A 14,206-nucleotide genomic window follows, 5' to 3' on the forward strand; every position below is an offset into this window, starting at 1 on the left:
AGTGGTTCCTACTTCAGTTCCATGTCTGTCAAAACCAGTTCAGAAGAAAACCAGAAACGCATTCAAGTGATTCCCAGAAACGTGAAAATTCCCATCATTTGCCACCACCACCCTTTGCCTTCCCAAATCGGGAAACACACTCTCTTCTTCCAAGTGTCACAAATTCAGGCAGAGCAGTGTAAGAATTGACAGCTAGTGAAGAAAGAGCCCAAAAGAAACTGCAAAAAGCAGGAAGTGCCACGTATAAGGAAAGGAGAGATAAATGTGTTTGTCAAACAAATGACCCAGGATCCCAACTCTGGACTGAGCAAAATAAACACAGAACGTGGTGAAATCCATTGGTGGGGAGATAAAAGTTTTGCTGAGAATCAAGAAGCCTTGAGCTCACAAGCAAGGAAATATTATTTCAGGGACACCGGGCCTTTCAAAGAAGAGGGAGAGGATCAAGCTACTTCCAAGCTTCCGGCAGTTGGTTGGCACTTAATAAATGATAGCTATCATCACTTATTAAGGAACCAAAGTCCAGATCCCCAGCTGGTTCTGGCAGACCTTCCCCCAAGTTCCCACCAGGCTCTGGGTAGACTTCCTGTAGCAGCACTTACGATCACACTATCCACCAATCCACAGATCTGTGCCCACTCTTATGCAGGCATTTTCTTAACAACTAGGGTCTCACACGTCTCTGGAACTGGAACTAAAAGGCACCTAATGATTATTAAGGGAGTGAATAAGTGAACAACCTCACATGATCTCTCTCAACAAGAAAAGAATTTTACTGGAGGGCAGAGCAAGGCTAGAAGACCCGGGCTGCCCATCTTCTTGGCTACCCCTTCAGCTCCAAGCATCATTCTCTTTCCTTACTCGTTCTGTTCCAAGCACAGCGATATCTCTTCTCCCAGGACCAGGAAAGGTAGGTTGCCTAGAGTAGATTCTGGGAGAGCCAGCGTTTGTTTTGTAAATTTCCACTTCTTATTTTGGAATGAATTGTAAAGGGGTCAGCTACACTGTCTTCACCTACTATTGTCTACGGTTCGTATCTTACATAGCTGTGTTATTTCTGAAAGCAGAACAGGCACATGAACCAACACAAAGAGGATTCTCTAGATCTTATTTGAATCCCCCAAATCCCCCCACTTTCATCCCTTTTCTGGTTAGGCAGCACATCGCATTTAATGATCAGACTTATTTTGCTTCCTCTAATTGGTGGCACTTTCCTGATCTTTCCTGTATCAGAGAGGGCCAGGTCCCTAAATTTGGTCTGACAGTGCTAAATGCGACTCTAGGCTCTGTGACCTACTGTCTCTGTAATCCAAGGCAGATGCGAACATTTGTGAGACTTGAAGAGTCCTGACCTACAAAATAGGAAAACGGTATTTCATGTTTTAAACATCAAATGTGCGGATATACAGCAAAACGCCTAGGATAGAAAACGCCCGGGATATATCACGCCAGCAGAGGCCAAGTCCTCTCTCCTTGTCCCCATCTTTCCGCTATCTCTGATAAAATATTCTGCTAACGTGGTCGAGTCCTATTGGAATACTGTCACTAAAGGATGAAACCATCAAATTCAAGTGACTCACTGTCACAGTGATAATGTCATCACCACTGTTGGATTGTGTAACAATTCTAGGTTTGGACTTTTGTTTTCTCCTGCCACAGTCCCGGCTCATTATCAATCTACTCGATGGTATGCATAAGGCTGAAAGTTCCCTTTCTGATTTTCAGCTGGAGACAGGTGGGGTGCCACTAATTCACCTTTATGTTCATTAATATCTACTGCCTTCATGAAGAGTCAGGGGCTGTGCTAGGATCCTGAAGGGAAGCAGTAACTTGTCCTCACTGATTTTATGGCCAGCAGGGAAAATAGCGAACAGCTTGCTTCAATCCTATGTGGTCAAGTCTGTCACTGTCACAGTCACTGTCTTCCCATTGTTCACTGATTTGCTCGAGAGGGCCCAGTAACATTGTGAGACTTGTTACTGTGTTTGGCATATCGAATACATCACGGGTAGCTTGCCAGGCTTTGCCGCGCGGGCAAGATACTCTCAGTAGCTTGCCGGGCTCTCTCAGAGGGGCAGAGGAATCGATCTAGGAGAGATATAATGTCTAGTAACTTCTGTTAAGATGGCCCAACTGGATTTGGGGAGTCAGGTCGGGGAAGGTCTCACAAAGAAGGTGCCATTATATTTTAAGGTCTACAGAATGCTTAAAAATGAACCAGACAGAAGGAGGAAAAGGAGCAAAAACCATGCGGCTTAGGAAGAGCTATTAGAACTCTGCAGAGAAAAAGTAAATTGGTTCTGAAAAACATAACCCCCATGTTGTAAACTGACAGCTTGAGAATGATTTTGTGCCAATCCCTCAGGGACTCAGAAATTTCACCAGGAAACTTCTGGCCCCAGGGCTCTGGTCTGGAGACTGCAGTTGACGAAGTCAAATCTCTAGCTAATAGGTCCAGCTTACCTCTCACCACGTCTGTGAGCTGAAGGAAAAGATCAGGCTGCCCCTGGGTGCTTGCTCCTATTTCTAAAGGACTAACTGGTATGCCCCTTTCTGAGTGGGAAGGAGTTTCTTGCTAAGTATTATTAATATTTAAATATCTCTGGTCCTTACACGAACTTTTAAAAAAATTTTACTTTTATTTATTTTTTAGAGCATTACAAAGTCGTTCATGATTACACAACCCTTTTTTGTGCCTTTGCAGAGTTGCCAGGAAAGGCTGGGGGACTTTCTCCTTTTCTTTTCCTTCTCCATTACTCTCCTGAGGTGTCAGAAGCTTTGCTCTGAGGTCAACGGACTCCTCAACTCCATCCTGACCACGCACATATGTGATCTTAAAAGTGTTGCCAGTGTAATATTATTAAATACTTTGGAGAATCCACTCTAAGATTTTCAAGTTTACAGGCTTCTATGCCAGAACCTGTTTTTATTCACTCTCCTAAACATCTTCTCTTTTTTCTTTTCCCCCCCTCCCATCTGGAGAGTAAATAAGCCAAATTCTTTTCGTTTTCTCCACAGGGAATATTTCTTAGACTGTTAACTCAAACCAATATTACATACCGTCAACTGGTGTATCAAGAGGTCCATTAGGAAGGTAATCTTGTTACTGAACAGAACGTTGGAGCAGTTCTCTGAGCAGTTATTGCAGGTGAGGCTGTAAACACTGATTGCATTGCAGAGAGACCTAACAGGAGGAGAAAAACACCATTTATGAGACCCGAGGAGCTCTTCTCTGAACAATTTAAAAGACATAAAATGAATGGTATGAAAGCAACAGGCAGGGAATGGAAGCCATTCTAAAAACCCGAGTCGGTGATCACTGGGTTGGAAGGTCACCAGTTACAAATCAAAGCTGATCATGTTCATCCGAAGCCTGGTGTCCGTCAGGCCCTCATAATCACTGACGACTAATTAATATCTTCATTGTATTAGCAATGGAAACATATTTACCTGTCTATCTGATAGTCTCTTAGTAATCTAAGATTAGATGTCACCCAGGAGTTTGGGGATTTTTTGAACACACAGGTGAGGGGTGGAGAGGGTCTGTCAAAGGCTCTATTGCTAGAGCTCCTGGTCCAAGAGGAGGGAAAACGAACGAACGAATGAATGAATGAATGAATGAATAGGGGGAGAGTCTGGGGAGAAGTAAAGGGGCTTTCTCCACGCGACAAGCAAGTCAGTGCTTGGGGGTGTGTTGAACACAATGCTTGGAGGCTGTGAGGACATGAACCCCAAGTGTAAAGAAGGACTTGGGGTTGTCTAAGATCAAACTGGTTGAAGAAAGGTTTACTCTTTTTTTCTGCTTTTTGGATCACACCCAGCGATGCACAGGGGTTCCTCCTGGCTCTGCACTCAGGAGTTACTCTTGGCAGTGCTCCAGGAGCCATATAAGATGCTGGGAATCGAACCCGGGTTGGCCGCAGGCAAGGCAAACGCCCTACCTGTTGGGCTATCACTCCAGTCTCAGAAATGTTTTAGTCTTAGGGACTGAAGGAGCCCTATGTCACATTTAAAACAGAGGTTGCCAAAATTATGTGGTCTCCTGTCTAAATGTCAAGAAGAAGAAAAAATCAACAGGCAGTCCCCTGGACATCTACCTTCCTTAAGCCAACAGGCTACGCACTCTCCTCCTACAGTTCCAGTGCCCCCTGCTGACAGTTACTTTGGGAACGCTAGGTTGTTTGTTTTGGTGCTCAATTATAAGGTGCATTTAATATTATATTAATTATATTCATATATTAATGTTATATTAATTCCAGTACAACATAAGGATTCGGTTCCTGTACAAATTATGTTGAGATGATGAGATATACAAATATATATATATTTCCTCCCTGCCCCGACCAGGGCTCCGAGAGCCGAAGACCTCCAGGACCAGCCACCACCATGCTGAGACCACTTTCCGCACACATGAAGGTACCGGCAGAGGAACAAAGGCACGCGGGTCCCGGGGCTGAGATCTCCAAGCCTACTCGGATCGGGGCTGAGCACCCTCCACCCAGATCCTCCGAATTCCAGTAGGCGGGGGTCACACCCACCACCTGGCCCCCTGGCGCCATGTAATCCCATCAGCCGCCAAGACTCAGAGACTATAAAATTCAGCTCCCGGAACCACGTGGCCGCGCGACATCTTATCAGGACATCTTTTTATGACATCTTATTATCTCATTCCTACTTTGGACAAACTTGCAGGCTATCGAATGTAGCCTGCCCACAGGGCAGAGTCTGGCAAACTCCCCGTGGCGTACCAAATATGCCAAATACCAGTAACAATGATGGGTCTCATTCTCCTAAAGAGCCTTGAATATAATCTCAGGGCTAGGATGAAGGAGACGTTACTGGGGCCTGCTCGAGGCAATCGACAAATAACAGGATGATGAATGAACAAATGAATATATATAGAAACCATTTTTTCTTGCTATTTTTTTCTTGCAAAGGTCCTCACCAGGCTGCACATTGCATCCTTATTAGAAATACCCATGACTTCCTTATTTTAAAACTGTATGTTTAAACATTTTTTACCTCTTTAACCATTTTTTGGGGGGGTTGGTTTTTCGGGTCACACCCGACGAAACTCAGGGGTTACTCCTGGCTCTGCACTCAGGAATCACTCCTGGCAGTGCTCAGGAGGCTGACGATATGGGATGCTGGGGATTGAAACTGGGTTGGCCGCCTGCAAGGCAAACATCTTACCTGCGTACTATTGCTCACCCTACTCTTGACCCATTTCACCTGTTCCACATCATCCCCTCCTCCACTCTCCACTTTTCCAGTCTAATCTCTGGCAACAACCAAACTACGCTTTGTGTGATTTTGGCATCGTGGTGTTTTTTGGGACGGACACCCATTTTTATGTAAGATTACATGGTACTGTGACATTGTACTTCGTATAATGTCTTCGAAGTCTGACCACGTGGATGTGGATAGTAAGACTTCAGTTTACAGAATGTTATGAAGCAACAGATTCAAAGGGGATGCTTCTGGGGGCTTTGAAGTATGATTAAAATTTGCATTGCCTGAGTGATCGATATTGATTTTGGCTTATAAGACTAAACTCCCTGCTTAAGTCTGTTGTACAAATGTTTGACTCCCTTGGGTCCTTATAATCAAACCTCTAGGTCAAGAATTCCCATTTTAATTATAGCATAACCTAGTTCACAACGCTAAAGAGGCTTCAGGTCTGCAGACTTTGGTATCAACATCTACTCATTACCTTATATTCACCATCAGAGTTCCAGTTTCCATCTATCACCAAATAGTGGACCCTTTTTACCCAATTTAATGTCCCCACTTCCTTTACTTTAAACGTTAATTTGTTTTGTAGCCTACAGGCTTGTTTCTGTTTTATTTGGAATGTTTGTTTTGCATCTCGATGTACCATGTGAGGGAAATCATAGTGTTTTCTTTCTCCATCTTATCTATTTCATTAAGCATAACAGCATGATGTTCCATCTATCGCTGACTGCAAATGGCAGGACATTCATCTTTTTTTTTTACACTGAAGTAATAATTCATTATCTATATATACATCTTTACCCAAGGCACTTGTTTCCAACCCTTAGCTACTGTGAATAAGGCTGTGACAAATATGGGCATATAAATATCTCTCCAAATTAGTAATTTACTTTAAGTAGATACCCAGATGTAGGATAGTTAGTTTTATATGGTTATTTCTATTCTGAATTTTGGGAGGAATCTCCAAGCTGATTATTAGTGGCTATGCCAATTTATCTTCCCTAATAATTCTGCAGTGTGATCTACAGAGCATTCAGCGTCAACATCACCTAAGAACTTTTTATAAATGCAAATTCTCATGCTCTGCTTGGAGCTACTAAACAGAGACTGGAGATGGAAGTTCAATACAATGAGTTTTAACAAATGCCGCGCAGGTAACTCCGAAGTGTCTTCAGATCGGAGGACCACGCTAGAGTAGGGGCTCTACATCGGACTGAGGCTGGGAATTACCTGGAGGTGTTTAAAACCATTGAGCTGCCTGGGTCCCTCGCTGGAGCTGCAATTTGAGGACAAACAGGTTCTAGACATTTGTGGGTGAGTCAGAAGCTCTCCAGACAACTCAGCCATGCAGTGAGAGACAAGAACCTCGCTCTAAGAACCGCTGTGTGAGTGAGTGTTCATTCCTTGGACAAATAACCAGGTATCTCATATTTTCTAGCTGGAAGGGGGAGGCAAGTCCTCTGTTTCATGGAGCTGATCTCTAGCATGAGAGAAATGGTGCAGAGACACTCCCCCCCCCCAACACACACTGTATAAATCATCTATTCGATACAGTCACACAACTCCTGAGAACAAAATATACATTACAAAGTAAACATTAAAAATCAGGGCACTGGAATAATATTAACCTCTGTTAGACTACTAGTTCTGCCATATTAGATATTTTGCAAGTTAACAATTTAACAACTATTTTTTTCTTTTTCTTTTACCTGCAAAACTGGGATACTAAACCTACAAGGCTGTTAGGAGAATTAAGGGAGAGAAGAGATTCTGAAGTACTTAGGACCATGCCTGGCAGAGTTAAATACTTAGCAACTGATAGTGTTCTGAGTATTAGTACTGTCATGAATAAGGCACAAAGGAAAATTTAATAAATTGATTTTTTTTTCTAGGGGAGAGAGGCTGGGTCACACTCAGTAATGCTCAGGAGTCACTCATGGCTCTGCACTCAAAAAGTGCTTGGAGGACCATATGGGATGCCGGGAACTGAACCCAGGTCAGCTGCATGCAAGGCAAACACCCTACCCACTGTACTGTCGCTCCAGCTAATAAACGGAATCAAATCAAAGTACGCTCTAGAAGCTGTATCTACTGAATAAGGACGTAACGAATTCTCCCAATAGTGTTATGGGATAGAGGTGGAGAGGACTGTCAGCTGAAGGGACCCCGGGGGAAGTTCAGTGGGGTCTGGCCTCCCTCAGTCCCCAAGGACCTCTCAAGATTACCTTGGCCTACCTGTGACCTGCCTATATACTCTCCGGTTGGAGAATCTCCCTGGAAAATCCTTCATTAATCCCAGACAGAGATTCTGCAAACCAGTGTTTTTCTTTTTCACTTCCAAAACTGACTACAAAATAATTATCATGACTTTAGGAGAGGCAAAAGGAAATGGTAAAAAAAAAAATCCAAAACAAACTTCTATCAAGATAATTCATTATTTGAGTTTCCGGTCTTCTCCCCGCCTTATTCTTAGAAACCTGTACTTAACAAAGGGATAATGACTATTTCTCTGTGCAGTTTAATTCTGTGACAGTACTTATCATTTCATTTTTTTTTTTAAAGCTGCAGAATGTTTTCTTACTTAGAAGCCTAAACTGCAGAATTGATAAAAATCAGTTTCTCTGAGCAGAAGCCAGGGGGTCTCCAGAATCGTTACTGTTGCCTATTCTCAGAGAGGGGAGTTTTATTTATTTATTTATTTATTTATTTATTTATTTTTTAAATCGAATCACTGTGAGATACTTGAAGGGTGCCCTAGAGGCCTGGGGGCATGTTCCTTTGTAGTCCGACAAAACATAATTGATTTTTGATGGAAAATTGTAAATTTTTGATTGAAAACTCGTCTTCATTTTTGGTAGGAGGATTATCATGGTGGGGGGTTGGAGGGACACTGGGACAATGGTGAAGGGAAGTGGACATGCTGGTGGGGGGTGCTGGGCTGTTTTATGCATGAAACCTTTCTATTAACAGTATTACAAACCACAGCGCCGAAAATAAAATTTAAAAGATTTTTGTCCTTGTTAACTTTTGGAGGTGAGGTGGGGCAGCCCCCGCCCCAACCCCATCCCCCAGCATTGCACAGGAGCCTGGGGGCCTTTCTGGGGTGGGCCTAACAGTTCAGTGCTGGGTCAGGTTGTGGGGTGCTAGGGGGAGGTCACCAGGGTCATGCAGGGGAGGGAATAAAGTTGGGACCTCTTTTACCATTCGGGCTCTCTCCCCAGCCCCATGTGACTTTCTGAACAGAAACGTCAACCACAGTACAAATGCACAATGAAGGGTGCGTGGAAAGAATGTCTCTTATCTTCTTGTCCTTCACTGTATCACTGTATCAGTGTTATCCCATTGATCGTCGAATTACTAGAGCGGGTGCCAGTAACATCTCTGTTCCTCCCAGCACTGAGATTTTAGCAGCCTTTCCTTACTCGTCTTTTCCCAAAGATTGGAGGCTCTTTCAGGGTCAAGGAAATGAGACCTGTTGTTGTTACTGTATTTGGCATATTGCATATGCCATGGGGGAGCTTGCCAAGCTCAGTCCGCGCAGGCGGGATATTCTTGGTAGCTTGCTGGGCTCTCCGAGCGGCATATCTCTATGATTTGCTGACTACAGTCTGAAACCCATCAGATATGGTGTAGTCACTGTCACTGTCCTCCCCATTGTTCATTGATTTGCGCTAGTGGGCCCAGTAACATTGAGAGACTTGTTGTTACTGTGTTTGGCATATCGAATACGCCAAAGGGAGCTTGCCAGGCTCTGCTGTGTGGGCGAGATACTCTCCGTAGCTTGCGGGGCTCTCCAAGAGGGGAGGAGGAATCGAACTCAGGTTGGCCAGGTTGGCTGCATGCAAGGCCAACTCCCTAAGTGAGTAGGAATTGTCTTATAACGTGTTGCTCAGCCGCAAAGTGGCCACGCGGTCCAGAAAGTGGCCTGGAGTGTGGCGGTGGTTGGGTAGTGGAGGTCGGCTGTCAGGGCTGGGTCCCTTGGTGTGGGGAGGGCTCTTACTCACCCCACAGCCTGGCGTGGAGTCCAGTGGCATTGTTCCGGGAACCGGAGGCACCCAGATAATCTCATCAGCCAACCTCCAGAACTCTAGTCCTTAGCTACTCAATATGCTCCACCTTAGATAACACGGTAGCTCGTGGCATGCATACATGTCCTGAAAACACACAGGCCAGGGACATCACACAGAGTCTGGCTGTGGGTGGGAGTCCCGAGTATTTTTCTGTCTTGGCCGTGACTGCAAAGAAGCAAGATTACGGAACAGGAGTTTCTCTTGCAGTGGATTTCCTGGTGACATTTTTCCGGATGTCCAGAACCAGTCAGCTAACTTGTGCTCCTCCATCAGATTTCCTAATCTCAAACCTGCAGCTGGAGGGATCCACTCTTGGCGTCCTGGTATGATAGACAGTGGCACACTGTCCGCACTTCATGGTGTCCAATGTCCTGAGGTGCTGGCCTCGGAGGGAGCAGCGCCCCCAGTGGATATAGTCAGCATTGCTCTGGAGTCAACCCACAGAAGGCCCTCCCATTGATCATCGATGTGCTCGAGCGGGCCCAGTAACGTCTCCATTGGAGACTTTGTTGTTACTGTGTCTGGCATATCGAATACTCTCGGTAGCTTGCCGGGCTCTCCGAGAGGGGCGGAGGAATCAAACTCGGGTCAGCCATGTTGGCTGCGTGCAAGGCAGACGCCCTACCCGCTGTGCTATCGCTCCAGCCCTTCTGTGAGTCAACCCACAGAAGACCTGACTCTATCTCTTTGTTTCTTTCATTGACAGGACTTCCCCAGTGGTGCTCAGGAGAGCAGAGGAGATCCGGGGGTCACATGAGGAGCTCAGCCGGCCGGTTCTGTGTGCAGACTGTGAAGCAGCGCTGTCTGGCCTGCTGTGTTGGGTGTTGGGGGCTGTGAGGGTGAGCTGGGAGGTGACTAAGGCCACACCTGGAGGGACTCAAGGTGTACCAAGGTGCCCGGGACTGAATTCTGGGTCTTGGAGCATGCAAGGCATTTCTTTAAGCTGTCTCCCTTTCAAAGATGATAGGAGAAATAGTAGAGGGAGTAACACACAGGCTTTGCAAGTGACCTACTAGGTTTGATCCCTGGCACTGCAGATGGTGACCTGAGCCCCACCAGGAGTGATCCCTGAGTGCAGGGCCAGGAGCAATGCCCGAGCACTGCCGGGTGTGGCCCCCCAAACAAACCAAGCCAAAAATGAAAAAACAAAAACCAGGGACTCCGCTTGTCCTGGCAGCAATGTACAGCCCTCTCATGACATTCCATTCTACTTTTGCCTTTAGTTTTTGATGGTAACTTCTTATGACCTTAGTTTTTGGTTTCTGCTGTCAGTTTTCTTCAGTAGGGATCCCTGACCCCATCTTAAAAATATATTGTGAAATAGCACAAAGCATTGGAGACCCAGACACGATGCATACAGGGAAAAGTAGCCTGCAAGTCCGTCTTCATGCCTCTGTGCTTTATAGGCGAGGAAACACATTTTGCTGGTGAAGTGTGGAATGTGCACCTTTAGCCTCAGGCTCACAAAACCTTCTACAAGAAACTTTCGCCAGCAGACTAAGAGAGAGAGAGAGAGAGAGAGAGAGAGAGAGAGAGAGAGAGAGAACCCAAAATCTCCAGGTCAGAAAAACTTGTCCACTCAGTTAAACTCGTTTGAAAGACAGCCTCTACTTGGAGAGCACCTGTCTGAGAAAGACCACGGCTTTGAACCCAGCCTGGGTGGTCTGCCCAAGCAGCTTTCCCTGTAATTTAAAACGCCAATGACTGGAGGCACTTTGCAACATCAAAAAGAAAAGCCCAGGATTTAAAAAAGTATCTTCTGAGAAGACATTCAAATCTCACTGTCCGTTCTATCAGGCGGAGGCTGTGACCGGGCTGAGACAAAGCTTTCTGCCTCAAGTGATCACGACTTCACAGGCGAACCTGATGTCAGTAAGGCTTCTCCTGGAAACATTTCCTTTGAAAAACAGGACAAACTATGACGCTTGGCAGGAACTACTGGCCATTAGCACGGAGGCACATTTACATAGGAAAAGGAAGGGAACGCGATACAGGTATGATACAGTAAGAGCAGCACCAAAGGATCTCATGAAACGGGACACAGAAAACTCCCAGGTGATTGTCTGATCAGCGGGATCTGATCACACATGGCTGGGAAGTGAGCAGAGGGAAGTTTTCATGCAGCCTGCAGTGGTGAAGGCATTCAGGAAACACTGTTTACCGAGACACGTAACAAGAGAGCAGATGTTTTTTAACAGTCCTTTTAGGCTGAGAGCGCCCAGGGCAGGGCTCAAGCATTTGGAACCCTGAGTTTGATCCCCAATGCAGGGTGGTTGCCTGAATACCGCACTGGAGAACCACCAGGTGCAGACCCTCCTCTCCGCAACAAACAGTACCTTAATGTACAGTATACATAGCAAAATATCTTTATTAAAAACATTTTTTTTCACTTTTTGGGTCATGCCTGGTGATGCTCAGGGGTTACTCCTGGCTCTGCACTCAAGAACTACTCCTGGCCATGCACAGGTAGACCATATGGGATGCCAGGAATTGAACCTGAGTCGGTCGCGTGAAAAGCAAATGCCCTACCCACTGTGCTCTCACTCCAGCCCCACAAAATACCTTTCATTTGCATTTCGGTTTATTTATTTATTTTGGTATGCGAACCATACCCGGCGGTACTTAGGGCTCACTCCTGGCTCTAAGCTCAGGGATTACTCCTGATGGGGTTTGGGGAACTATATTGGGCTCTGGGGGTTGAACCCAGGTCCAAGGTAAGCAAGGCAAGCACTGTATCCTCTCTACTATCTCTCTAGGTCCTGCGTTAAGGATTTAATACATACTACACAGCTTCTATTTACGGAGAGAGCGGAGGTGCCAAGTTTCTACAGAAGAGTCAGAACAAGGATCAAGAGTCTTAACACAACAGAGCTGCAAAGAACACCTAGGAGTTTCATCAGTGCCTGTTTCATCCCTCATATACAAGTGCACACATGGAATGGCCCCCTTAGAAAGGATCACAGAGGCTGGTGAGCAAATGAGACCAAGTAAATTTGAGGTAAGACGATAGTCTGGCGGCATTCTCCATATGCACCTGCAGACTGGCACCTGTCTTCACACGGGTTCACAGATTGGGGTTCTCAAAGCATTTTTTAACCTTTCTACACCAGCAGCTGGAGACCGTGGCTCTAGGCCCAACCACAGAGGTGGAATTATAACCATTCCTCAGGGCAGGGACAGGTGATGTTTAAGCTTAGAGCCCTGAATAGATCACCATTTGCCAAAGACATACAAGCATTTCAGAAATCTTTTATATTCTTCTTCGACATTTCCTAAAGCTCCAAAGTCAACTTCTTTAATTGTAAAGAGAATTATCTATGACGAGGGAGGCTGAAAGCAGAATAGAATTTTTTTGGTTTGTTTTGTTGTTTCTGGGCCACACCCAGCAGTGCTCAGGGGTTACTCCCGACTCTGTACTCAGGAATTACTCCTGGTAGTGCTCAAGGAACCAAATGGGACACTGAAGATCTAGCCTGGGTTGGCTGCATGCAGGGCGAGTGCCTTACCCACTGTACTACCGCTCTGGTTGCACACACAGAATTCTTTTTTTTTAAATTTTTATTAGTGAAACATTATGAGGCACAGTTGTAGACTTACAAATTTTTGTGCTTAGGTTTCAATTATACAATGTTCGAGTACCCATCCTTCCACCAGTGCCCATTTTCCACCACCACTGATCCCAGTATCCCTCCCACCCCCCTTCTCCCCCCATCCCACCGAGCCTCTGTGGTAGGGCATTCCCTTTCATTCTCTCTCCCCTTTTGGGTGCTGTGGTTTGCAAAAGAGGCACTGAGTGGCAATCATGTTCTGTCTATAGTCTACTTACACCATGCATCTCCCATCCTGGGAGGATCCTCCCAACATCCTTTACTTGGTGCTCCCTTCTCTATCTGAGCTGCCTTTTCCCCTAGCATGTGCGGCTGGCCTCCAAGCCATGGAGTGAACCTCCTGGTAGTTATCTCGGCTATCCTTGGGTGTTAGCCACACACAGAATTCTAATGAGCTAATGGAACCTGCCACGCAAGTGGTTTCTCACAGAATGTGTTGAATGTGCCATTATCAGATGCTGAAAACAGACTCACACAAACCACTGCAAACTCTACGAACACACCGACACTGGCATGTACCACCAGTGGCTCCCACCTAGATGGCCCACCGGACAGCGTGTTCCAACAGAAATGGTTATTGTTGCCAAAATTTCATGTTATACTTTAGTTCGGAGCCACCTGATGAAGCTGCCAGATGTATGGGCGAAACCCAAATGGCGGCATAGGGCCATCATGTTAACTGGCACTGAGCTCCTTGTGGGCAAGGTCTTGCCCGAATCCTCCTGTCTGAAGCTCTCCTAGAGCGAAGCTCAGAGCCGGCTGCACAGAGAGATGTACTGATGGCGCGACAGCCGTCTGCCGCATCTCAAGCAGAACACAAGACTGAAATAGCGGGAGAGGAGACCAAAGTCATCAGCACCCTTCCCGTAACTTGTTCTAAGTTCTCATTAGAATGAACACACAGATTGGAGGAACCCCTTCCTCAAGGGGGCTGGAAAGACAGTACAGTGGGTAGGGTGCCTTCCTTGTATGTGGAGGACCCGGGTTTGGTCCCTGGCATCACATCTGGTCCCCCAAGCCCTGGCAGGAGTAACTCCTCAGCACAGAGCCAGGAGCAAGCCCTGAGCAACACTGGGTGTGGCCCCAACCCCCCAAAAAGTGTATTTCCTAATTAAATGTATCTAGTTTCTTGTTTGCTTTATTCCCTATATTACAACACACCAGTTTCCGGTAACAGAAATCATATTCTAGCATATGACCCCGAGTGAAAGTTGCCGAGAAGTTGTAAGTATTCTGGCACCTGTCACACACATTCCTCCCCTCCAACGGGGCGGTGTTCACTACCTTGTCAGC

General features: G+C 45.9%; 1 protein-coding gene across 1 annotated transcript in view; it reads right to left on the reverse strand.

Moving 5' to 3' along the window:
* The window catches only part of SCAPER (S-phase cyclin A associated protein in the ER), a 377,689-nt gene that overhangs the window by 116,927 nt on the left and 246,556 nt on the right, over positions 1-14,206 (reverse strand). The window contains exon 24 of the mRNA XM_056128752.1: positions 3,061-3,184. Within this exon, the coding sequence (XP_055984727.1) occupies positions 3,061-3,184 (124 nt within the window). The remainder of the gene's footprint in view (positions 1-3,060; positions 3,185-14,206) is intronic.

This window comes from Sorex fumeus, unplaced genomic scaffold, assembly GCF_029834395.1.
Source record: "Sorex fumeus unplaced genomic scaffold, SorFum_2.1 ptg000067l, whole genome shotgun sequence".
NCBI lineage: Eukaryota > Metazoa > Chordata > Mammalia > Eulipotyphla > Soricidae > Sorex > Sorex fumeus.